The sequence below is a fragment of the Oscarella lobularis genome, chromosome 12 (genome assembly GCF_947507565.1).
Source record: "Oscarella lobularis chromosome 12, ooOscLobu1.1, whole genome shotgun sequence".
NCBI classification, from domain to species: domain Eukaryota; kingdom Metazoa; phylum Porifera; class Homoscleromorpha; order Homosclerophorida; family Oscarellidae; genus Oscarella; species Oscarella lobularis.
Window position 1 is genome coordinate 540,478 of NC_089186.1, and position 26,255 is coordinate 566,732.

Here is a 26,255-nt window from a genome sequence, read left to right on the forward strand (position 1 = left end):
TCTTGTGGACTTCTTCTCTCCGATGCCTAGTCTGATGCTGATAAAGGTTCGGTCACTTCGGTGCTCACGTGTTCAATTTGCGCACGCGCAAATTAACATTGATAAGTTATTTTGATGGATCTCCGCAGATCGGCTCCAAAACTGATCTTGGTGTTTCCTTGAGAATTGTCTGGCCGGCGTGTGCTTGGCAAGAAAAGCCTTCTTTTGATAGAGCTTCTTTTTGAATATTTTCAGGCAAACTATACTGCCAAACCACACACAGCAGCGTCACATCTAACGTGCTCATCAAAACACTCCGGTCTCTCCAGGGTCTCTCTAAACCCAAAGTGAGAGGCTCCAACAACAACGGGCATCTGAATTTTTCGAAGCACCAATAATCTTTTTCGGAGTACTAATAACTTTAGCGCCCTCGCCTCTTCAAACTCTCGACGAAGACACTCCTGAAGTAAAGAACACTCAGAAAAGTCGCTCACCAGAATGAGATGGCTTATGGAATCGACGGAAGCGAAGGTTCCCTTGAAATAATCAAAAATATCATGCAGTCAGCTAGCACAGAATCAAACAATTTCGCGACTTCAGACTTCCCTCCTGACTTAAATGTCACATTATTGTTAACAAACGCTTCTACGCAATCCCTCAATGACAAGTTCTTCGTCGATCTGGAGAAACAAGTAAAATCCAAAAAGGATTCTAGCGAAGCTTGTCTTCCCTGGCTCCGCACGTCATTTCCTGAACTACTTCGCGGGGAAGAATACGGCCCTAACGGTTTTTCTTGCTGAACAAAAAATTAGAAGAAAAATTGATCATGCGGTACGTGACTTTCTAGTTCTTAGACAAGTACTTTTTGAATTTCTCTCTGATAGCTTCCCGGTTGACACGGATTAGCTCTAACTTCGATAAAAGCTGGCCTACTGTAGGCGATTTTGATGCCTTTTTCCACGATTCCAGAACCCTGAACATACGAGCGAAGTTGCTGCCAGTGGACTCGCGAAATTCATCTAGATTGGTTAAGGGAATGTCGAGAAAAATACCAAGATCTTCCGACTTGGATGGGTTGACATCAGCACAAGCTTTAATCAAAGCATCTGGTACCATGTCTTCGTCATTGGGAAAAGAGCCTTATGAAGAAAGTTGAAAACACCATTTTTAAAATATAGTAGAATATGTACCAGAAGCGCAAGGAACGAGATCGGCTGAAGCAAGCATAACCTAAATCAATATGAATAGAATTTAAAGATTTAAAGAGATTTACCCTTCTGCAACTAACTACAGTACCTTTGAATAATCTTCCTCCACAATGACCAAGTCTCTGATAGAAGAACGATGGCTTCTTTGGGGTCGACTAGAAAACAACAAGTCACCGAAAGCCTTCTCGTCGACCTTCTGATCCACTTCAACAGCCGAATATATAGCCGGATATTCGTCGTGTCGTCGAAGGTGAGAACTGTCTATATAGAACCAGTTCAAAGAAATTCCCGGGCTTCTTTCGCTGCAAGCTTGAGCGATCATGGACTTAAGCTCGTCGAGAAATTTCTTTGCGACGTCCTCGCATCGGTCTTTGCCAGACCAGCGAAGGATAACGTCAATGCAATGGCGTCTCTTCTTCACTCCCAATTGAACGAGACACTTAATAACCTTGTGACCGATGATCCTCACCAACTTGATGCAGTCCTTCCAAACCTCGTGACCGGTGTCGGGTAGACGAAAGCAGCGGCATTGGAGTAGGACGAACGACGACGGCGATATGATATCGAAATGATGATCGCACTCGTATCGTTGGCCGCGATACACGTTCATCGTCGACTCTTCGTCCCAGGCGTCAGGAGAAATCGAATCCTCTAGCAGAGCCGGAATCTGATATACTTTGGGAGCGTCAGTCTCCACCGTAATGCACAGTTCCAAGAAGAGAAATATTTCAATCGCTTCATCGGATCTTACTTCGTATGAAGACGGAATGCCTTTTGTTTTGAGATGATGTCGAAATGCCTTCAGAGTCGAGTCGATGTCTTCTGCGGACGCCCGGCCGAATTTTTCTCGTTGCAAACCGAACGGAAAATACCGCGGGGCGAGAAGAGTACCGAGCAAAGCCACGGGGATCGAATACATATTCGACGACCGAGATTAATAATCTATGTGAGAATATTTCAAGCTATACGAACTAACGACTCACTCACTATTCCGAACAAGTCGAGAAACTCGACGGCGACTTTGCTCTCGTCTTCGCTTAAATCGACGCCGACTTCTGCAGCGACCCACTTTCTAAATTCCTCTGCTGTCACAAAATAGGGCAATGGAGCCTTCCTCTTTTCGTCCGGAAGAGAAACGTACTCCTCGAGGGCCTAGCACAGTTTGGGAACCTCATCGGCTGCCTGTGAAAAGTCAGGTTAATTAATCAATAAATTAATTAAGGCGTCTCGTTCATTACCACGAGCATCTCTTCGCGAACGCTTCTCAATCTGTTTCGGCAGTCGGCCATGCCAGCTGATTGGCTCTGACTGCAATCCATTTCGACGACGTGCGAAACTTGAAAGGTGTCTCCGAACTCACTTTGAAGAGTTTCGAAGACTCGATTCAGCTTGAAACTCATTTCGATTCTTGCCTCCTCGCTCAAGTCGATCAAATTGAAGACGATGAATAGGTGAATGAGCGATGCCGATTGCATAGGAAGCGGTCGCAACGACGCCTTGGAGAACGCACACCAATAGCGTCCTTCAACCAGAAGACTCTCCTCTGACGTATCCTCTTTTCGAATGGGCAGAACGAGGAAGAAAACCGTGTTGAATCGTCGGAAGAAGAGACCGTGAGCGCTGTGGAAGGTCAGCTGGGCGCCGAAGTCCCAGATCGTTACCTTGCCCACGCCTGGAATGTGGACTCGGTGAATTTCAATTCCGGCCGTGCGATCTTTCGGATCGATTGGGAGGCAATTGAGCTGGAGAAGAGAATTGACCAACGTCGTCTTCCCCGCCATGACGCTGCCAATCACGCACAGTTTAATCGCATCGGGGCGAACCATTTCTCGTCGGAGGACAGAAAATCGGACGCCATCCTATCAACGCAAATCACAAACCGCGGAATAAGATAATTGGACATTTATAACGAACGTAATGCTGTTGAAGGATCTTTGCGATGTTCTCGTTGTCCCTTACCAATTCATGAGCTATCTTTCCGTCCTGAATATTTTAATCTGTAACAAAATCGTCTCCGTTCGAAAAGAGAATGTGTCACCTTATCTTTGCACATGATGTCAGCGCCGTTCTGAATCAATAGATCGATCACGTGTGGTCGAGACCGGTCTTTGTGATTCCAATAATTCCTCGCTGCAACAGTATGCAAGACAGTCCGGTTCATCTATAAAAAAGGAATAGAGAGCAATCGCAATCCAGACTATATCCCTAACAATCGTTTTGACGGAAACATCTGCTCTTGCAAGTTCAAGAAGTTTCTGAATGACGCCGTAATGAGGCCACGTCGAGCAACATGCGTGTATTAAGGCCGTCATCCCCTCCTTAATTAAAAAAGAAAAATCGACGAAACGAATGAAATCATCAATAGGCTTCTCACGTTGTTTCTATGATTGACATCAAGGCCTTTTTCAACGATAAGATATTGAACAAGATCCTTTTGAACGCTTTCAGACTGCTTGCTGTTGAGAGATACAGCACAAGACAAAGCCATCACTCCATTCTGAGGCAGGAAAAAAAGAAAGCAAAGCCAGCTAGCTCCACGTTGCATGGAGAAAGCGACTCTGAAACTCACGGGACCCTGAGCAAGGTAGTCAGCTCCTGCTTCAGCTAAGTAGCGCACTTTCAATGGCGCATCGATTAAACTTGCACACGCCGCCATGAGCGGCCTTTCACCGAACTGAAGAAAAAGTAAGGATAAAAGGAAAAACGAGGAAAATCTACTAACCGTGTCACTGGTGTTGAGAAGGGCACCGTGCTCCACGAGCCATTTCACGCAGACAAGGTCTCCAAACCACGCCGCAACGTGAAGCGGAGAGCGTTCATAAAGCTGCATTAAATGCATACACGTACTGTACGAGCTGATTCATCACGACACAGTGTCTACCTCGTCTGGATGAGGATCGCGGACGCTTTGATTCTTCTCCAAGAAAAAGTAGCTAAGCCACTCGTCCACTTCTTCCGCCGTCACAAATCTTCTTCTTACCAAATAGTGCACAGCCGTGTGGTTATAATTAGCGGCCTGAAAAAATACAAAATCGATTGTGAGTGTCGACGAAACGAGATTTCGTCTACTAGTCGTCGTTCTCGAAATCCTTCTTCTTTCCAGAGTAACCGATGCAGTTTATTATCGCTGTTCGTGCGCTTCTTTTCCTCGACTGCCTCTATCAAGAGCTCTATCGTGGAGCGAGCGTCCGATGGCATCGGCTCTTCAGCCGCTGCTTTCTGTTGCACAGGACAGGAACATCTCGGTGCCAACGAACTCCTGTAATGCGGATTCGCTGCTGGTGGGATTCATCAGACTTCTTGGTGAGCATGCGTACCTAGTCTCAATGGATCACGTGGTCAAACAGACCATTTATCTGATTTTATTCACGCAGAAAATTATGCTCAAAAGGCGCTCGCTAATGCCGCAGGTAGATCAGTGCACAAGCGCAAAATTCTAATGCAAAGCGAGATTTATCTAACAGCGTTGTATTGAACAAGTCCGAAAAGGCTTCTACGTGAGCAGAAACGGTGATCAAAAGACTACGATATTTTAAAGGATCTCGATCTGTAGACTGGCTCTAGGCGGCGCTCTAGGCACTGCGGCAAAACCGACCTGTCGCGTAATTTAGGCGTGGTTTTGGCAGAAAAAGCGTCCTTGTGATCACGCTTTCTAGAATAATCTCAGTTGAACTAGGCAGCCAGGCAAACAAAACCTACGTGAAAGAATATTTAGGACTACCTCAAAGCTAGCAATGTCACATCTAATCAAAACAGTCAGGTCTCTAACCCAAAATAAAGTCATAAACGATCCATCGATTTCGTTTGAATAGATCACCTCTTTCTTTCTTATCATATGGTGAATAACAGCTGCGAGCCATGCAACTGCACGCGACGGAAATTAGTAACTAAACTGAGGAAGAGTCGTCGTTATATTTGGCAAGGAAAACGAAGGAGGGGCTTATACACGAGTGGAAGTGCAACTAGATGACGTCATCTTTCGATAGCAGACGAAGGTGGATAATCCGAACCGCGAAGCCAAGAGCTCATAAATATTTTCTACGAGGGATGTATAGTCTTATGTATATCCTAGAATACGTTTGCATGGGAGGGGGCCCTCTAGAGGAAGCGATCGATCGTAGAAAGCGGAGACCTTGACCGGTCCCTCTGACCGGTCCCTCTGAACCTGTAGCGGTGACCTTTTCCCGTCGCGGCTATGATGGTTGCTTCCGTTGAAGGCAAGTGAAGCTGCTTCCTTGTCTCGTCTAGTGTGGCGACCTAGATAGCGAAATTAAGCAGCGAACGACGTCGGCATCGGTAAAAAAGCGTTGTCGGGGAGTCTTGAACTGTTCTCGTGTACCATATCGCTGCGTTCGCAGAAGAGAGAAACTGGAAAGCTAGCTGGTAGAAGCCGCTGCCACAGACCCCGTACAAACAAGGAATACAAAAATAAAAATGATTGAAAATTTCTACATTAATATGACGCATTTATTAGCAAGGCGTTTGATATTTCCTATCTAATCTTTGCTAGTTATTCTTCATTCTTCTAATAGTAATGTTCCAGTCCTAGCTTGCAGCACACGCGTTCGAGGTTCGGTTAATTATAGGGTCTAAGCTATGCATCACTTGAAGAAAGTGAGCTCCAGACTACGATATTGCACAACAGCCATCAAATTTTCTGATAACGTGATGATAATCGAGGTCTGTCAGCTAGTCTAAAACATGCGACATTCTATAGCCATTCATTGTCACAAATTCCTCTAGTCGACCACCAATATGAACGGCAACACACGCCTTGATGACTTCGTATCGAATTTTTCCTGAATCTCCGCTCTTCTCCCGGTACATCTGAAGAAGTGAACGGCAATCCTGTTTGCTTCCTCGTTTATTTTCACAAATTGCTTCAAGCGTTGCCCAGTCATAACCCAAACGGTCTCCTATTTCATGCCATTTAGTGAAACCACTTTCACAGATGATGCGAGCAAAGTCATTCCAAGAAGCATCGTAAATCGAGACGCGCGATGGCGTTTCTAAATTTGAAAAATTCATTTTGGAATATGCAAAATAAGAAAAGGTGATGATAAGAATTGTGGTAACCATGACAATCACGCAGAGGGGTCTTGAAAATAAATGAAAAATGTGAATAAGAAGACTTACAAACCATTACGCTTACTTGACAATAGATAACCTGACGTCAGTGACGTAATCTATCTCATCCGCTTTCCTTCGAGCTACTTCCTGCTTCTGTCTAAAATAAATGAGCAACTCAGTAAAGCGCATCTTCCTATCCTCGCTATAGTAACCTCGGAAGACGCCGATGAGTAACAGCTTCTTGGCCCTGACGTGACGTCAGTTCTTGCCTAAATAAATGTACTACGCTTAAACCGAGTCGAAGAAACAGTAAAAAACCTTGCAGCCATATCCTCGTTCTCTTCACAATACGCCCGGGGAAGAAGCTTCGCGAGATTTTTCTGCGCCCGTCGCTTTAACAGACTGTCTCTCAGCGCGGACACAACTCCGAGCTCGCTTTTGGTTTGCAAAATTTTAATCAGCTTTTCTCCCTTCTTAGAGGGATCCGCTCGTCCGATTTCGATTACGTCAGTCTCGTCGACAAAGCCGAGGCGCCGTAGGTCTTCGGTAATATGGTCGCTCGAAAAACGGCGGTAGTCGTTGGGATTCGCTTTGAGTCTTTGTAGAAAGTCTGAAAGAACTGCGAAGCATAGATTGAGAACGCTTTTTTTGAGAATCTTACCGGTAATAGTTAAATTCTCACGCTGAAAACGCCGCTGAGATACAGCTGCTTGGTCTTGACGTGGCGTCAGTACTTGCCTACATAAATACAATGTAAATCTACTAGGTTTCATCAAAGATTTACTAAAGAACCTTGCGTTCTCTTGCTGCCGGATTTTGCTTGAATCGTCCTGCATCGGCGATCCAGCATCTTTTTCTTTTCTGGGTATCGTATAATGACCCGAATGCAAGAAAGCAAATCACGAAACAACCTCACGGTGCCGACGTCTTCTTTCTTAGGACGATTTTAAGCCTCTTTCATTTTAGTTTTCTTTCTAAAATTGTAACTATAAAGTTTAGCAAAGATTTGTAACACCTTTGCCTTGGGAAAGATAAAGAAATTTTTTTCTCTGCCCAACTTCTTCTTCGTTCGACGCCAACACGTCCTGCCTAAAGTTTGAAAGTGAGTCGACAAATCTACTGAGAAGACCTGGCATTGGTTTCCTCGAAGCACTTGCTGCTCTCCACTGAATATGATTACATAAATGTGTTTACATAATGAATAGAAAGTTTCATACTGAACTCCTGCTCTTTCTCTTCTTTCATTTCCGTCATTTTCTTTAATTCAGCATCCTTAGCCTCGTAGCGATCAAATAGTTCTTCTGTCAAATAATGGCATAAATACATTAATTCAAAAAAAGGAAGCTTCATACTGAACTCCCGCTCTCTCTGTTCTTTCATTTGAGCCATTTCCTTCAATTCAACTTCCTTTGTCTCATAGCGATCGACTAAATCCTCTTTCAAACGAAATTACATAAATACATATACTCCAATATAAGAAGTTCCGTACTGAACTCCTGTTCTCTCCGTTCTCTAATTTCAATCATTTTCTTCAATTCGACTTGCGTCATCTCGTAGCGATCAATTAGTTTCTCTGTCAAATAAGATTAAATAAATACAAATACTCCCCTGGAAAAAGTTCCATACTGAATTCCTGCTCTTTCTGTTCGTTCACTTTAGTCACTTTCTCTAACTCAACTTCCTTTCTCTTGTAACGAGCAAATAGTTCCTCTGGCAAATATTATTATATTAATATACAGTATACTCCACTAGAAGACGTCCTATACTGAGCTCCAGCTCTTTTTCTCTTTTAACTTCAAACATTTCATCCAATTTAACTTTCTTCGCCTCACAGCAATCCAGCAAGTCCGCTGTTAATTGAAAAATGTACTACGTTTAACACAAAATCCTACATACCAATTTCCTTCTCTTTCGTCTCTATCAATATAGTCATTTCCCTCAACGAATCTACTTTTGTCTCATACCGAACCAACAAATCCTCTTCAAACAACATTGTATAAAAAATTACAACTATAGGTTCCGTACGATTCGCTCTTTTGCCCATTTCAATTTCTAAGTCCTTGTCTTCAGCCGCAGCTTTTAACCTCTCTACAAAGAGCAAACAATCAATTTGCTTGAGATAAAATACACACTTCAAACCAATTTCGCGAGTCTGACGCTCAAGCCTTTGACAATTGTTAATGATTTCCTCTATAAAGTAAACACAACAAAATTAATAGCCAAATTGCTAGAACAAAATCATAACTTCTTCACCTTCGTTTTTAGTCAAAAAAGCCGCCAAAATGCACTTCTCTAAATCTGCCACGCTTTCCCGTTCCGCCTTTTCCTTTGTAACGACTCTGCCTTTAGCAAGGACATCACCTGTAGCTTTTTCCAAGAGACAAGGCCACACAAAGTAGTCAATTTGGCTGCTTTCATCCGATTCGAAGTAACGTTCGTGCTGAGAGGGACAGAACATTTTGTGTTCGGTGACGAGAACTAGAGAGCGCCTTTGAATGACAATATCCCAAAACACAGGAATGCACTTCTCAAGAAATGTGTTCGCACTAGTGTAGATAGACGGAGGCATTAAGTTGTCGCACTTTCGCCAGTTTTGGAAGCCCATCGCCCTCTAAAATGAAAACAATACACTCTGTACCGGTACCGTAATTTGTTTACACACCGTCTTCACAAGTTCGTAAATTTGTGATGTGAGGGAAGCCGGCATAACTCTGCAAAGTAACGCGGCACTCTCAATTATAGCTCTCTGCACGCTTGGGCTGTCAACATGGGACTCCAAGTCTAAAGCATCCGCTAGAAGTTTTCCCTTTTCTTCCAATGTCAGCATTGCTGCCCTGTAAACAGCCTAAAGAGAGTGTAATGCTCGACTAATTCAAGTACAAGATTCTTACATTCAACATATCAAGAATGAACTTGCTAAGGAACTTTTGACTTGACTTTACAAATGCAGAATCTAAGCTCTCTCGAACGTTGTCGCTGTCGTCGAAAAGATCTTGAAACCGTTTGGAAATTTCCCTAGGACGTCGAGAATCTGATATTTCTTCAACCTCAGCGCTTGCATGTGCTTCCAAAACGTGATTCTCTGAATCTGTCATGTCTTCAGAAGAATCGGAATCGTGCTTTGGTGAATCAAAATCCTGCAACGATTCCGCCACGTCTTCCGCTTTCGCCTGTTCTTTGGCTTTTGTCACGACTTTGCCTTTAGCGAGTACTCTACGTGTGACTTCTTCTATGAGGCAAGGCCATAAAAAAAAGTCAATTTGGCTGCTCTCATCGAATTCAGAAAAACGTTCATGCTGAGAGGGACAGAACTTTGTGTGGTCGGCGACGAGAACTAGAGGGCGCCTTTGCATACACATGTCCCAGAACAAAGGTATGCACTTTTCGATGAAAGCGTCTGCAGTAGTGTGGATACACGTTGGCACTACGTCAACGCTCTTTCGCCAGTTTTGGAACTCAATAGTCCTCTAAATTGAAAACAATAGAGTCTATACACCGTAAATACTATGTATTGTTTAACACCACACCATCTTCACGTTTTTGTAAATTTTTGATGTGAGAGAATCCGGCATAACTCTGCAAAGTGACACGGCACTCTCAATGATAGCTCTCTGCGCGCCTGGGTGATCTCCCAAGCCTAAAGCAGACGCAAGAAGCTTTCCCTTTCTTTCCAATGTCAGCGCTGCTGCACTGTGAACAGCCTAAAGGGAGTGCAAGACATGAATAATTCGAGCTCAAGCTTCTTACATTCAGCATATTAAGAATGAACTTGCTAATGAACTTTTGAGATGACCCCTTCCCTGCAGAAGCTAAGCTCTCTCCAATGACGTGACTGCATTTGAAAAGATCGTGAAATCGCTTAGCGATTTGACTAGGTTGTCGAGGATCTGAGTATTCTTCAACATTGAAAGATAGAGAATCAAGTGCTTTAGATTCCCTACAAAGGTTCACTACAGCAGTGGCACCTGATCGCTAAACTTAGCTCTTACGAAGTAGGGAGTCTTCTCACAGAACAGGAGCTACTCGCTCTTTCTTCAAACTCTTTGCTCTGCTCTCGCGTGACTATTAACAGATCTTGGCATGCCGCAGATTGTGAAGTCACTGGAGGTTTACCTGAAGCCTCACGTAGATCATTAGGTGAAGCTTCTTGTAGAACATGTTCAGTCTCTTCTTCTGCTTGCTCCATAAAAAGAGATGCAGTCCATCTCTCCAAATTCATTTCTGATTTTTTAGGGGCTAGAAAAGCAATACCTATTATAGGATTAGTCTTGCTGCTCAAAAATCAAATTCTTACCTCCCACATCTTTACACACACCAATAAGGGTAATCCGTCTCTTAAATAAGTCAAACGCTCTAATGCACCTGTCTAAAACATTCGATCCAGTCACTTCAGTCGGTGACTTCGCGAGCTTCAAACAGGCGTCATAGATTATCCAGTATTCCCAAATGGATGTTTCTAGGTGAAGAATTTCTTCAAATTGCGGGTTTCGTTCTGTCGGATGCGATGGGAAAAATAAGGTCTCAAAAAAACTTAGGTATGTTCCGGCCTCGTGGATTGTTTTACACTCTTCAATAGTACGATATTCAGTCTTGGCTGAAGATTTTGGCCGCTGTGAAGCTCTCTCCATCACACGAATGCGCTTTTCACGAGGAAGAGAGCGAGCACCTGATGCGATCACTTCGAGTCGAGTCTCTTCTTCATCAAAACGCTCCTGCAACTGAGTAGGCAGTTCGACGTTCTCTAACGGGGTTCCGGATTCCAAGCAGAAGATTGCTGCAAACAGCAGAGATCGAGAACCTTCAACGACGTAACGCTCGAGAGACTGATTCCGAACAGCTTCCTCCAGCAGCTCCCTTTGAGTTTTCACCCACATCCTAAGTTCTACCTGTTTCGCTGTAACACTTCGATCCATCGCGTTGAACGATGGCACAATCTAGCGTCTTCACGGATGCGTACAGACCGTTATAATTACGGACACAAAAGTGATCATGCGCAGTACGGTTTACCAAGTATACGATAGATGTTCTGTGATGATTTTGTTTGCGAAAACAACAGCAGTTAATTTGCTTTGGTGAAGTAACAGACAATTTTCTAATGAGGTCTACATTATTAGACAATAAATTCAGAGGTGCGTACAGACTGCATTCATCAAGTTGAATAGGATCTCTCGACGGTGTGGGTCACATGCAGGGCAGACGTTTATCTGTGTATACTACGGATACGGCAATGGCATCAGTACGCTTTCTCCTGGTCATCATTCTAATCTCTTTTGGTCACTCTGCAAAGCGCGCTCGGCGAGGCTTGGTTGCAAAATGAGTTGCAACGACGCGTGCTCGATCGTCTGAGCTTATATCCAGGGCAATACTGATAGCGTTCAATGACGTCACTTCTTACATCGACGTCATTTTCTCCTGGATTTTTTCCAGAGTACGTCGTTGCCGCTCTAATGCTGCTGGAAGTTATGAAAGCAATCTTCACTGATAAAAACATAACAAAAATTAGGACAAAAAATTGATGCGGTACGATGCGCGACTTTCTAGTCTTTAGACCATTCTTTGAATTCCTCTCTGATAGCTTCCTGGCTGACTCCGACTCTCTTAAACTTTGATAAAAGTAGGCGTACTGTAGGCGATTTTGCTGCCTTTTTCCACGATTCCAAAACCCTGAACATACGAGCAAGGTTGCTTTTAAAGGACTCGCCAAATTCCTCTAGATTGGTTGAGGCTATGCCGAGAAGAATACCGAGTTCTTCCCACTTCGATGGGCTGACAGCCGCACATGCTCTCATCAAAGCATCTGGCACCAACTCATCGTCATTGGGAAAAGAACCTTATGAAAGAAAATTCAAGAGACGGTTTTAAAATATAATAGAATATGTACCTGAAGCGCAACGAACGAGATCAGCTGAAGCAGCCATAACCTAAATCAATATGAATAGAATTTAAAGAGATTTACCCTTTGCAACTAACTACAGCACCTTTGAATAATCTTTCTCCACAATGACCAAGTCTCTGATAGAAGAACGATAGCTTCTTTGTGGTCGACTAGAAAACAACAAGTCACCGAAAGCCTTCTCGTCGACCTTCCGATCCACTTCAACAGCCGGATATATAGCCGGATCTTCATCGTGTCGTCGAAGGTGAGAACCGTCTATATAGAACCAGTTCAAAGAAATTCCTGGGCTTCTTTCGCTGCACGCTTGAGCGATCATGGACTTAAGCTCGTCGAGAAATTTCTTTGCCACGTCCTCGCATCGGTCTTTGCCAGACCAGCGAAGGATAACGTCAATGCAATGGCGTCTCTTCTTCACTCCCAATTGAACGAGACACTCAACGACCTTGTGACCGATGATCCTCACCAACTTGATGCAGTCCTTCCAAACCTCGTGACCGGTGTCGGGTAGGCGAAAGCAGCGGCATTGGAGTAGGACGAACGACGACGGCGATATGATATCGATATGATGATCGCACTCGTATCGTTGGCCGCGATACACGTTCATCGTCGACTCTTCCTCCCAGGCGTCAGGAGAAATCGAATCCTCTAGCAGAGCCGGAATCTGATATACTTTGGGAGCGTCAGTCTCCACCGTAATGCACAGCTCCAAAAAGAGAAATATTTCAATCGCTTCATCGGATGTTACTTTGTATGAAGACGGAATGCCTTTTGTTTTGAGATAATGTCGAAATGCCTTCAGAGTCGATTCGATGTCTTCTGCGGACGCCCGGCCGAATTTTTCACGTGGCAAACCGAACGGAAAATACCGCGGGGCGAGAAGAGGACCGATGACGTTGTGACAAAGCCACGGGGGTCGAATACATATTCGACGACCGAGATTAATAATCTATGAGAGAATATTATAAGCAATACGAACTAACGACTCGCTCACTATTCCGGACAAGTCGAGAAACTCGACGGCGACTTTGCTCTCGTCCTCGCTTAAATCGACGCCGACTTCTGCAGCGACCCACTTTCTAAATTCCTCTGCTGTCACAAAATAGGGCAATGGAGCCTTCCTCTTCTCGTCGGGAAGAGAAACGTATTCCTCGAGGGCCTGGCACAGTTTGGGAACCTCATCGGCTCCCTGTGAAAATTCAGGTTAATTAATACATAAATTAATTAAGCTGTCTCGTTCGATACCTCGAGCATTTCTTCGCGAACGCTTCTCAATCTGTTTCGACAGTCGGTCATGCCAGCTGATTGGCTCTGACTGCAATCCATTTCGACGACGTGCGAAACCTGAAACGTGTCTCCAAACTCACTTTGAAGAGTTTCGAAGACTCGATTCAGCTTGAAACTCATTTCGATTCTCGCTTTTTCGCTCAAGTCGATCAAATTGAAGACGATGAATAGGTGAATGAGCGACGCCGATTGCATAGGAAGCGGTCGCAACGACGCCTTGGAGAACGCACACCAATAGCGTCCTTCGACGAGAAGACTCTCCTCTGACGTATCCTCTTTTCGAATAGGCAGAACGAGGACGAAAACCGTGTTGGATCGTCGGAAGAAGAGACCGTGAGCGCTGTGGAAGGTCAGTTGGGCGCCGAAGTCCCAGATCGTTACCTTGCCCACGCTTGGAAGATGGACTCGGTGAATTTCAATTCCGGCCGTGCGATCTTTGGGATCGATTGGGAGGCAATTGAGCTGGAGAAGAGAATTGACCAACGTCGTCTTCCCCGCCATGACGCTGCCAATCACGCAGAGTTTAATCGCATCGGGACGAACCATTTCTCGTCGGAGGACAGAAAATCGGACGCCATCCTATCAACGCAAATTACACAACGCCGAATAACCTAATTCAACTTTTATAACGAACGTAATGCTGTCGAAGTATCTTTCCGATGTTCTCGTTTCTTGCCAATTCATGAGCTAATTTTCCGTCCTGAATTTTAATCTGTAACAAAGTCGTCTCCGGCCGAAAAGAAAATGTGTCACCTTATCTTTGCACATGATGTCGGCGCCGTTCTGAATCAATAGATCAATGACGTGCGGTCGAGACGGGTCTTTGTAATTCAAACAATTCCTCGCTGCAACAATATGCAAGACAGTCCGGTTCACCTATAAAAAAGGAATAGAGAGCAATCACAATCCAGACTACATTCCTAACAATCGTTTTGACGGATACATCTGCCCCAAGTTCAAGTAGTTTCTGAATGACGCCGTAATGAGGATACATCGAGCAACATGCGTGTAATAAGACCGTCATCCCCTCCTTAATTAAGAAAAAAAATTTGATGAAGCGAATGCGATTATCAATACGTTTCTCACGCTGTAGGTATGATTGACATCGAGGCCTTTTTCAACGATAAGATATTGAACAAGATCTCTTTGAACGCTCTCAGACTGCTCGCTGTTGAGAGATACAGCCCAAGACAAAGCCATAGTTCCATTCTGAGAAAGAAGAAAAAAAGAAAGCAACGCTAGCTCCACACGTCATGGAAGAACGACTATGCAACTCACGGCACTCTCAGCGAGACAGTCAGCTCCTGCTTCAGCCAAACAGCGCACTTTCAATAGCGCATCGATTAAACTTGTACACGCCGACATCAGTGGCGTTCCACCGAACTGACGAAAATAGATAGATAAAACGACACAGAAGAAAAATCTAGTCTAACTGCGTCCTTGGTGTTGAGAAGGGCACCGTGCTCCACGAGCCATCTCAAGCTGACGAAGTCTCCAAACTGCGCGGCACAGTGAAGCGGGGAGCGTTTGAACATCTGCATCGCGTGCATACACGTATGAGCTAACTCATCACGATCCAAAACGCACAGTAAGCTACGTACCTCGTCATGGGGATCGCTGAGACTTTGATTCTTCTCCAAGAAAAAGTAGCAAAGCCACTCGTCCACTTCTTCCGCCGTCTCAAATCTTCGTCCCAGCAAGTAGTACCAAGCTGGATATGGGCTTTGACTGTGGATCTAGCGAAAACAGTAACACATACGTCGACGAAAAACGAGATTACGTGCACCGTACTATTTGCTGTTCTCGAAATCCTCTCTCTTTATAGAGAAACCGACTCAGTTTCGAATACCTTCTCGGCTTTTCGATGTCCTTCTGTTCAGCGACTGTCTCTATAAGTCGCTCTATCGTAGAACGAGCGGACGATGACATTGAGTCCTCGGCCACTGGAAATGACGACTCGCGTGGAGAGCTACGTTGCACAGAAGAGCTCGCGCGCGGAGCTCGCGCTGGAACAAGAGCTGGACGGCTCCAGCGATCCATGCTGCACAAAACGCCCCCCTTTGACCTTTGTTTTCATACCTCTAGTCTCATTGGATGATCGGATCACGTGGTTGAAGCATAGATACTGAAGAAAGGTATGGTTGAACAGACGATTTTATGACACTGCGCAACGTCTATCCACCTGCGGAGTCTATCGTAACATCCGTTTTTCGGACCAATTAAACAACATGTAGCTCCCGCCGGATTCTGTAATGTAGAGAGCAATAACAACCTTGCCATTTACCGCTGCCCCTTCTATATCAATTAGTCAGATATTTTGTGTTAAAAATAAAGTTTTTTGCCTTTAGCATGTGTTTGTTTTTATTAAAAGGATTGAAACGGCTAGTACAGATTTAATTAAACTGATACAGGCCGGGAAAAATGACAAAAACAGTGAAAAAGAATTGACAGAAACATCGACAAAGTCATTGACAAAAACATTGATAAAGTCACTGAAAAAACACCAAAAACATTGACAAAGTCCTTGAAAAAACACTTTCAAACAGCATCACCACATAAAAACACTAACTAAATAAAGCGAGAAAGCGCGGAACAACAAAAGCTACATAGTCGAATAAAAACAGACAACAACATATAGTGAGAATAATAGAATACAACTCAAAAAAACAAGCGAGAAACAGTTCTGCATGTATGACTTACTGGTCTTCACCTTTGTACATCTTCTCAAGAGAACGTAAGTTGGCCAGAACTTCTTCTCCAGCATCAGCAACGACCCTGCCTTTTCCTGGCAATTCTTCACGAAAAATTTTTTTGATTTCACTAAAGCGGTCGGTCCAGCCACTGACTAACTTCGGGTAACTTCCTCCAGTGGCCTCGAATTTAGACGTTGCCTTACCGACGTCAAATTTATTCCCCGACTTAAGACATTCGACTGCAGATCTAGAGTTGGCTCCTTTTGCCCGATTAACGTTGTCAAGCGTAGGCACAATATTAAATGGCCGATTGAGGACATCGCCTATGAAATCCAAAAGAATTTCCTTTCGCTTCGGACCCAATAGGCGAAATGCTTTACTAGAAACGCAACGGTTGAAACAGCTCATAAGATCGTCTTTTGAAACAAAGTGGTCAGCGTGAATTCTTCTTCTGTCAACATCACCAAATCGTCGGCCAGTATGAAAATCAAAGTGTGATTGCTTGACCTGGTCTTTGGTCTTTTGTGGCAGTTGTTTAAAAAAGCCTGTAGTGAGCGTTCGATTTTGAACCAAAATCAATTGCCTTCGCGTCATTTTCCCAATTCGAACGCCGCTATTGTTGTTTCCTATTTTTCCGCCGTTTCCGCCACTTCCACCGTTTCCTCCGCCGTTTCCTCCACCGTTTCCTCCGCCGTTTCCTCCACTTCCACCGTTTCCACTACTTCCTCCTTTTCCCCCATTTGAGCCACTACTTCCACTTCCACCTTGGCTACCGCTATTCTGACCACCTTGTCCACCAGGAGGCGAAGAGCTGGTCGCACCAGCCCGTCTATTGACTGGAACAGAAAAACCGCTTCGAGCCGAGAACTGGCTTGCAGTCACACGAATTGGTCTAGCTTGCCTATAATTATTGTTCCCGGTTAAACGAAAGCTATTAAAAGATGCACGAACTGCGACATGACGTGATGTGCACTTGGGCGCAAGAATAACGCCACCATAGACATTATAGCCCGGGCGAAATTTGTTCAGAGCAGCTGGAGCCCATAAGCAAGGTGTCGCGCTTGAACTTTGACGCCAAGAAAACTCTGCCAATTTTCCGTTTCTTATTATTTTATCTAACGCGTTTTCCAAAGCAACTCTCTTCTGGTAATAGTGCTCCTTTTTCTGCCTGAGAATCTGACTACGAACGCCATCTTTCGATATCTTCGTAGAGGCAACAAAATTTGCCAGTTCGCGAAGAGAGCCATTGTAAGAATCCAAATAACGGCTGACAAGACGTTTTAGATCATAATGGGATACATAAGAGTCACAAAGGCTCTTAACTTGATCAACGATATCTTCAAACGTTCCATCAACAAAGCGACTAAGCCCTCCTTTTGAATTTATGTCGTCTCTCTGCATACGCAAAGCGCGCTCAATAGTGTCGCGTATACCATGCCAAATCTTTCCATATTGGACGGAAACAAAGTTTTCATCAACTGTAGGGTTCGCTTCCTGTTTTCGGAATCCGGAAAGGTAACTGTACAGAACCCGTCCGACAAACGTCAGTTTTACCATTTCTCTGAGGCGGAGAAATATAGGAAAATAACGACCAATTTCGTCGTAATTCGCAGTCATATCTCTGGCAAAATCAATTTCCGGGCTTTCTGGATCCATGTCTGAGGTGTCAACTAGTTTGCCGTCAATGTCATGAAACATGGGAGACGTCCGGATGACCATTTTCGGCTGTTTGAAATAGAACGTCACTTCGTCTTTGCGAGAAGAAATTTTTTCGTCATAAACGAGTTCGTCAGCTTGTATCCAAAATCTGTGGGCACCGCTGTCAGACATAGAGGCCTTCCTTTCATGCACCGGCCGAAGAACTGACTTCAGCGTTCGTGGCAACTTGTCGAGTAGGCCTACACCCTCGCCCGTCAGAGTCGGACGCTGTTTAAACGGAGGTTTTGAGGAGACATCAGCTCCGACACTGAAGGACTTCATCAGATAGTCTGCTTCAAACATCGCCTGAAGCAGCCCACCTCCTCCGATGTTCTCTGGGCCAAACCGAAACTTTTGAAAGGGATGATAGCGTTCGTGGACGGTGGGAGCATCAAGACTAAAGAAAGGCGGACTTGGGTTTTCTTTGCTTATTCTCACTGCTTCGGCAACGTCAGATTGGCTAAAGAGCCCTAGGTGCGAGCGGTCAGATTTTCGTGTGTGAAGCTGAAAAGACGGAGGAGTGGACTCAAAGTTTATAGTAAAGCCCACTAACTCGGCGTACTCCAAACTCTGGGCAAAGTGAGGCTGCTGAATAAGCCAACCTTCAGAATCACGCTCCAACAGCGGTGACGTCATTACGTCAGTTACGTTCTCCCAAGACCAGCCTTGCTTCCGAAGAAGACCCTCTGCAGCCTTAGCGTGGGCATTGGCGCTGTCGTCTAGCTCAGTTAGATGAAGCAGATCGTTTTCGTAGATTTGGTAATCTATTTCTTCCAGTAGGAGAGGGCGCTTTGCGGCTTCGCTAACGTGCTGAAGTTCCAGCACAAATTCCGAGTGCAATTCACCGGAAACAATATTGAGCAGTATTGCCTCCGATAATCCTACATTAGGAACGTTCCAGAAAGGACACAGACGCGAGAAATGAAGCAAGGACTGAAATAGCTCAACAATAATATCGGCGTCCTCTTTGCTGATATCCGCATTTATTAGGCTCACCGCGTGAATAATCATTATTATAGCTTGCCGCAACACGTAAAACTGCATTCCGGGATGAAGACGCCTTATGAATATTTGAGACGCCAATAATGAGCAGTGAACAATGGCCTTCTTTAGACCATGTGCTTCAGGGTGGACAGCTTGCTTGTCACTACGCCTACTAACTTGTGGCGGAAGCAGTCCCTCTTTGACTTTAGAATCCAGCTCTTTTAGAAACCACGAAGCTGCTAGAAGAAATGCGACGACAATCTCAGATGCATGACAGCAGGCTGGCACGAAATCGAGATAAGCAACGGCGACGTCGCGATTTGACCACTTGCCAGAAGCAAGATTTTTCTGAATCCCCTCCTCGTACTTTCGCGCCGCTCGTGCTGAACGAACGGATAAGTCAGGCCAAACTCTGCGGCAGAGAGACGGTGGAAAACACGACGAACGTTGCGGCAGCAGCCCACACTGAACGACCAAACAGCTGTCATCCAAACGCGCTAGAGATTCTGCTGTCATCTTACTGCACACTTGATACAGTTTTTTGTGACCTATGACGAAAGCAGCTTCTGGTATAGCAAAAACGTCCACAAAAACTCGAATTGCTGCATTAGGAAGCCAATCGGAATGATGTCCAGACCAGGCAGACTCTTCAATCAGGCGTAAACCTTTAACGAAATCGTTATCGTTGATACTGGCTAATCCTGTCAGAAAACGAATTGCAGCTTGGTCATCATTTTGCATGCGGTTAAGATAACTTTTTCGCGGCAAAAGAAACTGCTCGAGAGCTTCAGCAACATGATCCTTTTGCGGCTGACAGCCTCTTTCGCATTCTCCGGGTGGCGCTGTTACCACGCTCAGCAGCTTTTCCCAGTCTCGTGCTTCATAGGCGAACTCCAGCAACTTCCTTTGAAACATAACAGCTGTACTACACGCTTTACATTGGTTTGTGTCCCTGGCTTTCACTACGTCTTTGTTGATTGCTTGAATCTTAGTTTCCAGTTCGGGAATTTCAAGTCGGGTGCTGCTTTGAAATTGAGCTTGAAGAACTAGTTGCAAACTTTGCTTTGCAGCCAGAAGATGCGAAACGCGTTGCGAAGCAGAAAAGACTTCGTCACGTAAAGCCCAGTTTCTTATAACGGTAGATAGAAAAAGACAAGATTTCACAGTTTCGGATAGAGCCGCTTGGCTAACGCTTTGCCCACAAATGAGCGGCTCTACAAGCGGAAGTAAAGCCGTGACAGACAGGTCATAAAATTCTGCTTCGAATAATGTCTTAGCGATTTGTCTCCGATTGATGACGGTCGCATCCTTACAAAATGCAAAACAAAAGCAGGTACTAGCGGCATAAAGAGAGGAATAGTTCCGCAGCTTGATTAAATTGTTCGCCGCTTCAAGCCACAACTGCGCTTCACCGCGCAATAAGTCGCTGTAGCAGCGTCGACAAACGCGTTCTTTAGAATAATGGTCGATAAAAGGACTAGAGACATTCACGGTGCAGTTTGAACAGAAACAGCCACTGCAAAGGTAACACAAGTACCTCCTTAATAAACGGCGACTGCAGACGGTTGACGAGCAGTGTGACGTTTTAGAGACTGTGCCTTTAGCCCGAGTTTTTTGCGTCGCCCGAGGTATATACAGAGAAACGAGTTCTATAAGTTCGTGTTCAGGCAGGTGTCTCCGATCTTCGTCTGTCATCTCACAGGAAAACAGCCCTAGCAAGTATTGAAGTTGAGTAGAGGTTGCCGACGTTAGTTTGATCAGAGGAACAGTTCCGTTACTTTCTGTTTTCGTAGCATAGGGATGGAAGTCTGCCAAGAACTTGTTGACTTTGGCGACTTTACGGCTTGCACAAAAAGGAACGATATCTAAAAGTTCGTCGCCAGCAGCAGAAGCGAGTTTAACTTCTTGGACAAAAATCTCCAGAGGAGAAAGATGAGGAGAGGGTACTTCGCCCGGCCACAAGTTCATTTTTGACTCGAGTTCTTTAAAAGAACCCGATAAGAAAGCATTTAGTTTACGAGAGAGACAATCAAGCCTTCCACTTCCGGCACAATAGACAACGGTTGACTGCCATATGGGAAACTGAGAAAGAAGACTTTCAGAGAACCTCTTCCCGCCAGGTAGCACCCTAAAAAACAGAGCGTCACCTTCTATCACAATAATTAGGTTAGGTAATGATAATGAAGCACGCATAATGCTCGTGCCTCACCGCGTTTCCCCCCTCCCCCTTCTCTCCCACCCGAACAAAACCCAAAGGCCTTAATATTACGGCTTTTACATCGAAAGACAGACTTACTCCATATCCCCAACGATTTCACCGGCGTCGGTCATTTCTTCGTCGTACACTTCGCGTTTGGCTTTGTCCGTGAGAACCTTGTAGGCGCTACTGATTCGGCGAAAAATCTCGCCTGCGAATGGATCTGAACATTTGTCCGGGTGAAATTGCCGGGCCAGTGACCGAAAGCTCCTTTTTATTTCGTCCGTAGACGAGTTAACTCCGACACTGAGTATGTCGTAGTGATTTTTGCGCAAAATAGAAGCGGAAAAAGATTCGGCCATGAACGTGCGGAGCTGCTACTGTAAAAAATCTAGAGAGAGAAGAGTGACGACGGCGTAGATGAAAGCTAGCAACTAGATCTACCTCCGAAAGGTGAGTCAGCTCGAGTGAGATAGTCAAGCAATCCCGGATTATTTGTCTACTCTCCTACATAGAGCATTAGCATACATGTCCGCCCGGAGTCGATCGGTCGTCGTGGAGCAGTTGGCACTATAGAGCAAATGACAACTAAGGTCTTTGAGGAGCTGGTTCGAGCTCACCGATCGTTGTAACCCTGAACAGTTTTTCATCTATACGGGTCTGGGAAGCCTCAAACCTTCCCGGATTAGGACGAACAATCTTTTGCTATTTAGCAGTCGTTCCAAGAACGCTTTGGCTATTTCTTCTTCAGCTATAGAGGATTGTTTTGGCAGAGATTAGGCTCTGGTTTTTGCATGGTTTCAGTTCGGACTCCGTAATTCAGCGCGACGAGCGGCTTCTACCAGCTTCTACAAGCTTTCCAGTTTCTCTCTTCTGGGAACGCAGTACACGAGAACAGTTCAGGACTCCCCGACAACGCTTTTTTTACCGATGCCGACGTCGTTCGCTGCGCTCTATCGCCACACTAGAGGAGAGACAAGGAAACAGCTTCACTTGCCTTCAACGGAAGCAACCATCATAGCCGCGACGAGAAAAGGTCTCCGTTACAGGTTCAGAGGGACCGGCCAAGGTCTCCGCTTTCTACGATCGATCGATCGCTTCCTCTAGAGGGCCCCCTCTCATGCAAGCGTATTCTAGCTGCACAGATGGGGTGGCCATACATAAGAATGTACATCCCTCGTAGAAAATATTTACGATCTCGTGGCGTCTCGGTTTGAGAGTTATCGAAAGATGACGTCATCGAGCGTCACTTCGACTCTCGTGTATCCTTCCTCAGTTTAGTTGCTAATTTTCGTTGCATGGCTCGATCGCGGCTGTTATTCGCCGTGTGATGAGAAAGAAAGCGATGATCTATTCAAACGGAATCGATGGATCGTTTCTGCAATAATAAAAATGATTGAAAATTTCTACATTAATATGACGCATTTATTAGAAAAGCGTTTGCAATTTTCTATCCAATTTTTGCTAGTCATTCTTCATTCTTCTATTAGTAATGTCCCAGTCCTTGCAGCACACGCGTTCGAGGTTCGGTTAATTGAGGTCTAAGCTATACAGCACTTGAAGAAAGTGAGCTCCAGACTATTATATTGCACACCAGCCATCAAATTTTCTAACAACGTGATGATAATCGAGGTCTGCCAACTAATCTAAAACATGCTACATACTATAGCCATTCATTGTCACAAATTCCTCTAGTCGACCACCGATATGAACGGCAACACACGCCTTGATGACTTCGTATCGAATTTTTCCTGAATCTCCGCTTTTTTCCCTGTACATTTGAAGAAGTGAACGGCAATCGTGTTTGCTTCCTGATGTATTTTCACGAATTGCTTCAAGCGTTGTCCAGTCATAACCCAAACGGTCTCCTATTTCATGCCATTTAGTGAAACCACTTTCACAGATGATGCGAGAAAAGTCATTCCAAGAAGCATCGTAAATCGAGACGCGCGATGGCGTTTCTGAATTTGAAAAAATCATTTTCAAATGTGGCAAATAAGAGAAGGCAATAATAAAAAAGATTATGACCATGAAAATGATGGCGCAGGATCTTGAAAATAAATGAAAAATGTGAATAAGAAGACTTACAAACTATTACGCTGTAGCTTACTTGAAAATAGATAACCTGACGTCAGTGACGCTTCCGTTGCTTCTTTGTTGAGAATCTAAATCTATCTCATCCGCTTTCCTTTGAGCTACTTCCTGCTTCTGTCTAAATTAAATGAGCAACTCAGTAAAGCGCATCTTCCTATTCTCGCTAGTAACCTCGGAAGACGCCGATGAGTAACAGCTGCTTGGCCCTGACGTGACGTCAGTTCTTGCCTAATACCCGCACATGCTCTCATCAAAGCATCTGGCACCAACTCATCGTCATTGGGAAAAGAACCTTATGAAAAGAAAGTCGGAGAGACGGTTTTAAAATACAATAGAATGTGTACCTGAAGCGCAACGAACGAGATCGGCTGAAGCAACCATAACCTAAATCAATATGAATAGAATTTATAGATTTAAATAGATTTACCCTACTGCAACTAACTAACTACAGTACCTTTGAATAATCTTCCTCCACAATGGCCAAGTCTCTGATAGAAGAACGATGGCTTCTTCGTGGTCGACTAGAGAATAACAAGTCACCGAAAGCCTTCTCGTCGACCTTCCGATCCACGTCAACAGCCGAATATATAGCCGGATCTTCGTCGTGTCGTCGAAGGTGAGAACTGTCTATATAGAACCAGTTCAAAGAAATTCCCGGGCTTCTTTCGCTGCACGCTTCAGCGATCATGGACTTAAGCTCGTCGAGAAATTTCTTTGCGACGTCCTCGCATCGGTCTTTGCCAGACCAACGAAGAATAACGTCAATGCAATGACGTCTCTTCTTCACTCCCAGTTGAACGAGACACTCAATGACCTTGTGACCGATGATCCTCACCAACTTGATGCAGTCCTTCCAAACCTCGTGACCGGTGTCGGGTAGACGAAAGCAGCGGCATTGGAGAAGGACGAACGACGACGGCGATATGATATCGACGTGATCATCGCACTCGTATCGTTGGCCGCGATACACGTTCATCGTCGACTCTTCGTCCCAGGCGTCAGGAGAAATCGAATCCTCTAGCAGAGCCGGAATCTGATATACTTTGGGAGCGTCAGTTTCCACCGTAATGCACAGTTCCAAGAAGAGAAATATTTCAATCGCTTCATCGGAAGTTACTTCGTATGAAGACGGAATGCCTTTTGTTTTGAGATGATGTCGAAATGCCTTCAGAGTCGAGTCGATGTCTTCTGCGGACGCCCGGCCGAATTTTTCACGTGGCAAACCGAACGGAAAATACCGCGGGGCGAGAAGAGGACCGATGACGCTGTGACAAAGCCACGAGGGTCGAATACATATTCGACGACCGAGATTAATAATCTAGGAGAGAATATTATAAGCAATACGAACTAACGACTCACTCACTATTCCGAACAAGTCGAGAAACTCGACGGCGACTTTGCTCTCGTCCTCGCTTAAAACGACGCCGACTTCTGCAGCGATCCACTTTCTAAATTCCTCTGCTGTCACAAAATAGGGAAATGGAGCCTTCCTCTTTTCGTCCGGAAGAGAAACGTACTCCTCGAGGGCCTGGCATAGTTTGGGAACCTCATCGGCTGCCTGTGAAAATTCAGGTTAATTAATATATAAATTAATTAAGGTGTCTCGTTCATTACCTCGAGCATCTCTTCGCGAACGCTTCTCAATCTGTTTCGACAGTCGGTCATGCCAGCTGATTGGCTCTGACTGCAATCCATTTCGACAACGTGCGAAACTTGAAAGGTGTCTCCGAACTCACTTTGAAGAGTTTCGAAGACTCGATTCAGCTTGAAGCTCATTTCGATTCTCGCCTCGTCGCTCAAGCCGATCAAATTGAAGACGATGAATAGGTGAATGAGCGACGCCGATCGCATAGGAAGCGGTCGCAACGACGCCTTGGAGAATGCACACCAATAGCGTCCTTCGACGAGAAGACTCTCCTCTGACGTATCCTCTTTTCGAATAGGCAGAACGAGGAAGAAAACCGTGTTGGATCGTCGGAAGAAGAGACCGTGAGCGCTGTGGAAGGTCAGCTGGGCGCCGAAGTCCCAGATCGTTACCTTGCCCACGCCTGGAATATAGACTCGGTGAATTTCAACTCCGGCCTTGCGATCTTTCGGATCGATTGGGAGGCAATTGAGCTGAAGAAGAGAATTGACCAACGTCGTCTTCCCCGCCATGACGCTGCCAATCACGCACAGTTTAATCGCATCGGGGCGAACCATTTCTCGTCGAAGGACAGAAAATCGGACGCCATCCTATCAACGCAAATCACAAACCGCGGAATAAGATAATTGGACTTTTATAACGAACGTAATGCTGTCGAAGGATCTTTGCGATTTTCTCGTCGTCATGTACCGAAATCGTCTCTGTTCGAAAAGAGAATGCGTCACCTTATCTTTGCACATGATGTCAGCGCCGTTCTGAATCCATAGATCAATCACGTGCGGACGAGACCGGTCCTTGTGATTCCAATAATTCCTCTCTGCAACAGTATGCAAGACAGTCCGGTTCATCTATAAAAAAAGGAATAGAGAGCAATCACAATCCAGACTACATTCCTAACAATCGTTTTGACGGAAACATCTGCCCCAAGTTCAAGAAGTTTCTGAATGACGCCGTAATGAGGATACAATGAGCAACATGCGTGTAATAAGGCCGTCATCCCCTCCTTAATTAAAAAGGAAAAATTGATGAAACGAATGCGATCATCAATAGGTTTCTCACGTTGTTTCTATGATTGACATCGAGGCCTTTTTCAACGATAAGATATTGAACAAGATCCTTTTGAACGCTTTCAGACTGCTCGCTGTTGAGAGATACAGCACAGGACAAAGCCATCACTCCATTCTGAGGTAGGAAAAAAAGAAAGCAAAGCTAGCTAGCTCCAAGTTGCATAGAGAAAGCGACTCTGAAACTCACGGGACCCTGGGCAAGGTAGTCAGCTCCTGCTTCAGCCAAGTAGCGCACTTTCAATGGCGCATCGATTAAACTTGCACACGCCGCCATGAGCGGCCTTTCACCGAACTGAAGAAAAAGTAAGGATAAAAGGACACACGAGGAAAATCTATTAACCGCGTCACTGGTGTTGAGAAGGGCACCGTGCTCCACGAGCCATTTCACGCAGACAAGGTCTCCAAACCACGCCGCAACGTGAAGCAGGGAGCGTTTATAA

General features: G+C 45.0%; 6 protein-coding genes across 11 annotated transcripts; all 6 read right to left on the reverse strand.

The window, feature by feature from the left end:
• Positions 1–522: 522 nt before the first annotated feature.
• Positions 523–4,492, reverse strand: LOC136193886 (death-associated protein kinase 1-like). 2 transcript variants are annotated; one of them, XM_065982892.1, is made up of 14 exons: positions 4,257–4,492; positions 4,069–4,203; positions 3,910–4,011; positions 3,757–3,861; positions 3,562–3,684; positions 3,398–3,505; positions 3,226–3,348; positions 3,102–3,170; positions 2,426–3,046; positions 2,175–2,369; positions 1,276–2,129; positions 1,170–1,209; positions 842–1,118; positions 523–775 (listed from the first exon to the last, which is right to left on the reverse strand). In XM_065982892.1, exons 1-10 carry the CDS (start codon positions 4,383–4,385, stop codon positions 2,340–2,342), a joined length of 1,545 nt encoding a protein of 514 aa, XP_065838964.1. In that variant the 5' UTR covers positions 4,386–4,492; the 3' UTR covers positions 523–775; positions 842–1,118; positions 1,170–1,209; positions 1,276–2,129; positions 2,175–2,339. The 2 variants fall into 2 exon arrangements, with proteins under 2 accessions (XP_065838964.1, XP_065838963.1); XM_065982891.1 differs by having other exon boundaries at positions 523–1,118.
• A 1,310-nt stretch (positions 4,493–5,802) lies between these two features.
• Positions 5,803–7,116, reverse strand: LOC136193888 (uncharacterized). 2 transcript variants are annotated; one of them, XM_065982894.1, is made up of 6 exons: positions 7,050–7,116; positions 6,919–6,995; positions 6,576–6,867; positions 6,470–6,526; positions 6,340–6,414; positions 5,803–6,285 (listed from the first exon to the last, which is right to left on the reverse strand). In XM_065982894.1, the coding sequence occupies exons 1-6, from the start codon at positions 7,091–7,093 to the stop codon at positions 5,877–5,879; spliced, it is 954 nt and encodes a 317-aa protein (XP_065838966.1). In that variant the 5' UTR covers positions 7,094–7,116; the 3' UTR covers positions 5,803–5,876. The 2 variants fall into 2 exon arrangements, with proteins under 2 accessions (XP_065838966.1, XP_065838965.1); XM_065982893.1 differs by having other exon boundaries at positions 6,576–6,876.
• Positions 7,117–7,169: 53 nt separating this feature from the next.
• Positions 7,170–11,219, reverse strand: LOC136193884 (uncharacterized). 3 transcript variants are annotated; one of them, XM_065982887.1, is made up of 18 exons: positions 10,552–11,219; positions 10,371–10,493; positions 10,247–10,319; positions 10,005–10,194; positions 9,785–9,958; positions 9,149–9,724; positions 8,920–9,102; positions 8,511–8,868; positions 8,397–8,447; positions 8,283–8,345; positions 8,154–8,237; positions 8,024–8,107; positions 7,884–7,967; positions 7,747–7,830; positions 7,610–7,693; positions 7,475–7,558; positions 7,400–7,423; positions 7,170–7,345 (listed from the first exon to the last, which is right to left on the reverse strand). In XM_065982887.1, exons 1-18 carry the CDS (start codon positions 11,168–11,170, stop codon positions 7,215–7,217), a joined length of 3,069 nt encoding a protein of 1,022 aa, XP_065838959.1. In that variant the 5' UTR covers positions 11,171–11,219; the 3' UTR covers positions 7,170–7,214. The 3 variants fall into 3 exon arrangements, with proteins under 3 accessions (XP_065838959.1, XP_065838958.1, XP_065838960.1); XM_065982886.1 differs by having other exon boundaries at positions 7,170–7,342; positions 7,387–7,423; XM_065982888.1 differs by having other exon boundaries at positions 7,279–7,423.
• Positions 11,220–11,289: 70 nt separating this feature from the next.
• LOC136193885 (death-associated protein kinase dapk-1-like) lies at positions 11,290–25,514 on the reverse strand. 2 transcript variants are annotated; one of them, XM_065982889.1, is made up of 8 exons: positions 25,394–25,514; positions 24,718–25,338; positions 24,467–24,661; positions 23,558–24,421; positions 23,448–23,487; positions 23,275–23,395; positions 23,120–23,221; positions 22,338–23,059 (listed from the first exon to the last, which is right to left on the reverse strand). In XM_065982889.1, exons 2-8 carry the CDS (start codon positions 25,303–25,305, stop codon positions 22,666–22,668), a joined length of 2,304 nt encoding a protein of 767 aa, XP_065838961.1. In that variant the 5' UTR covers positions 25,306–25,338; positions 25,394–25,514; the 3' UTR covers positions 22,338–22,665. The 2 variants fall into 2 exon arrangements, with proteins under 2 accessions (XP_065838962.1, XP_065838961.1); XM_065982890.1 differs by lacking the exons at positions 22,338–23,059; positions 23,120–23,221; positions 23,275–23,395 and adding an exon at positions 11,290–12,087.
• Positions 12,227–15,481, reverse strand: LOC136193666 (death-associated protein kinase 1-like). The gene is made up of 11 exons (XM_065982595.1): positions 15,229–15,481; positions 15,039–15,173; positions 14,871–14,972; positions 14,716–14,820; positions 14,524–14,646; positions 14,363–14,467; positions 14,191–14,313; positions 14,072–14,137; positions 13,396–14,016; positions 13,145–13,339; positions 12,227–13,099 (listed from the first exon to the last, which is right to left on the reverse strand). Exons 1-11 carry the CDS (start codon positions 15,475–15,477, stop codon positions 12,227–12,229), a joined length of 2,697 nt encoding a protein of 898 aa, XP_065838667.1. The 5' UTR covers positions 15,478–15,481.
• LOC136193882 (uncharacterized) lies at positions 15,811–21,655 on the reverse strand. The gene is made up of 4 exons (XM_065982881.1): positions 21,630–21,655; positions 21,454–21,579; positions 21,109–21,400; positions 15,811–20,940 (listed from the first exon to the last, which is right to left on the reverse strand). The coding sequence occupies exons 3-4, from the start codon at positions 21,369–21,371 to the stop codon at positions 16,134–16,136; spliced, it is 5,070 nt and encodes a 1,689-aa protein (XP_065838953.1). The 5' UTR covers positions 21,372–21,400; positions 21,454–21,579; positions 21,630–21,655; the 3' UTR covers positions 15,811–16,133.
• Positions 25,515–26,255: the final 741 nt, after the last annotated feature.

Coding starts and splice junctions, on each gene's coding strand:
- LOC136193886 (XM_065982892.1), bottom strand. CDS start 4,385: ATGCCATCGGACGCTCGCTCCACGATAGAGCTCTTGATAGAGGCAGTC. Junction 4,012..4,068: donor GCGATCCTCATCCAGACGAG/GTAGACACTGTG, acceptor CATTTAATGCAG/CTTTATGAACGCTCTCCGCT. Junction 3,047..3,101: donor AGATCCTTCAACAGCATTAC/GTTCGTTATAAA, acceptor TTGCGTTGATAG/GATGGCGTCCGATTTTCTGT.
- LOC136193666 (XM_065982595.1), bottom strand. CDS start 15,477: ATGGATCGCTGGAGCCGTCCAGCTCTTGTTCCAGCGCGAGCTCCGCGC. Junction 14,468..14,523: donor ATGTCAATCATACCTACAGC/GTGAGAAACGTA, acceptor TTCTTAATTAAG/GAGGGGATGACGGTCTTATT. Junction 14,314..14,362: donor ATGTATCCGTCAAAACGATT/GTTAGGAATGTA, acceptor CCTTTTTTATAG/GTGAACCGGACTGTCTTGCA.
- LOC136193885 (XM_065982889.1), bottom strand. CDS start 25,305: ATGGTTCGCCCCGATGCGATTAAACTGTGCGTGATTGGCAGCGTCATG. Junction 24,422..24,466: donor TTCTCGACTTGTTCGGAATA/GTGAGTGAGTCG, acceptor ATTCTCTCCTAG/ATTATTAATCTCGGTCGTCG. Junction 23,222..23,274: donor ACTCATCGGCGTCTTCCGAG/GTTACTAGCGAG, acceptor CATTTAATTTAG/ACAGAAGCAGGAAGTAGCTC.
- LOC136193888 (XM_065982893.1), bottom strand. CDS start 7,093: ATGCAGGACGATTCAAGCAAAATCCGGCAGCAAGAGAACGCAAG. Junction 6,996..7,049: donor CGGCAGCAAGAGAACGCAAG/GTTCTTTAGTAA, acceptor GTATTTATGTAG/GCAAGTACTGACGCCACGTC. Junction 6,527..6,575: donor AACGAGGATATGGCTGCAAG/GTTTTTTACTGT, acceptor ACATTTATTTAG/GCAAGAACTGACGTCACGTC.
- LOC136193882 (XM_065982881.1), bottom strand. CDS start 21,371: ATGGCCGAATCTTTTTCCGCTTCTATTTTGCGCAAAAATCACTACGAC. Junction 20,941..21,108: donor GAAATCGTTGGGGATATGGA/GTAAGTCTGTCT, acceptor TCTGTTTTTTAG/GGTGCTACCTGGCGGGAAGA.
- LOC136193884 (XM_065982886.1), bottom strand. CDS start 11,170: ATGGATCGAAGTGTTACAGCGAAACAGGTAGAACTTAGGATGTGGGTG. Junction 8,869..8,919: donor TTTACGAACTTGTGAAGACG/GTGTGTAAACAA, acceptor TTTTCATTTTAG/AGGGCGATGGGCTTCCAAAA. Junction 7,831..7,883: donor ACAGAAAGAGCAGGAATTCA/GTATGGAACTTT, acceptor CTTATTTGACAG/AGAAACTAATTGATCGCTAC.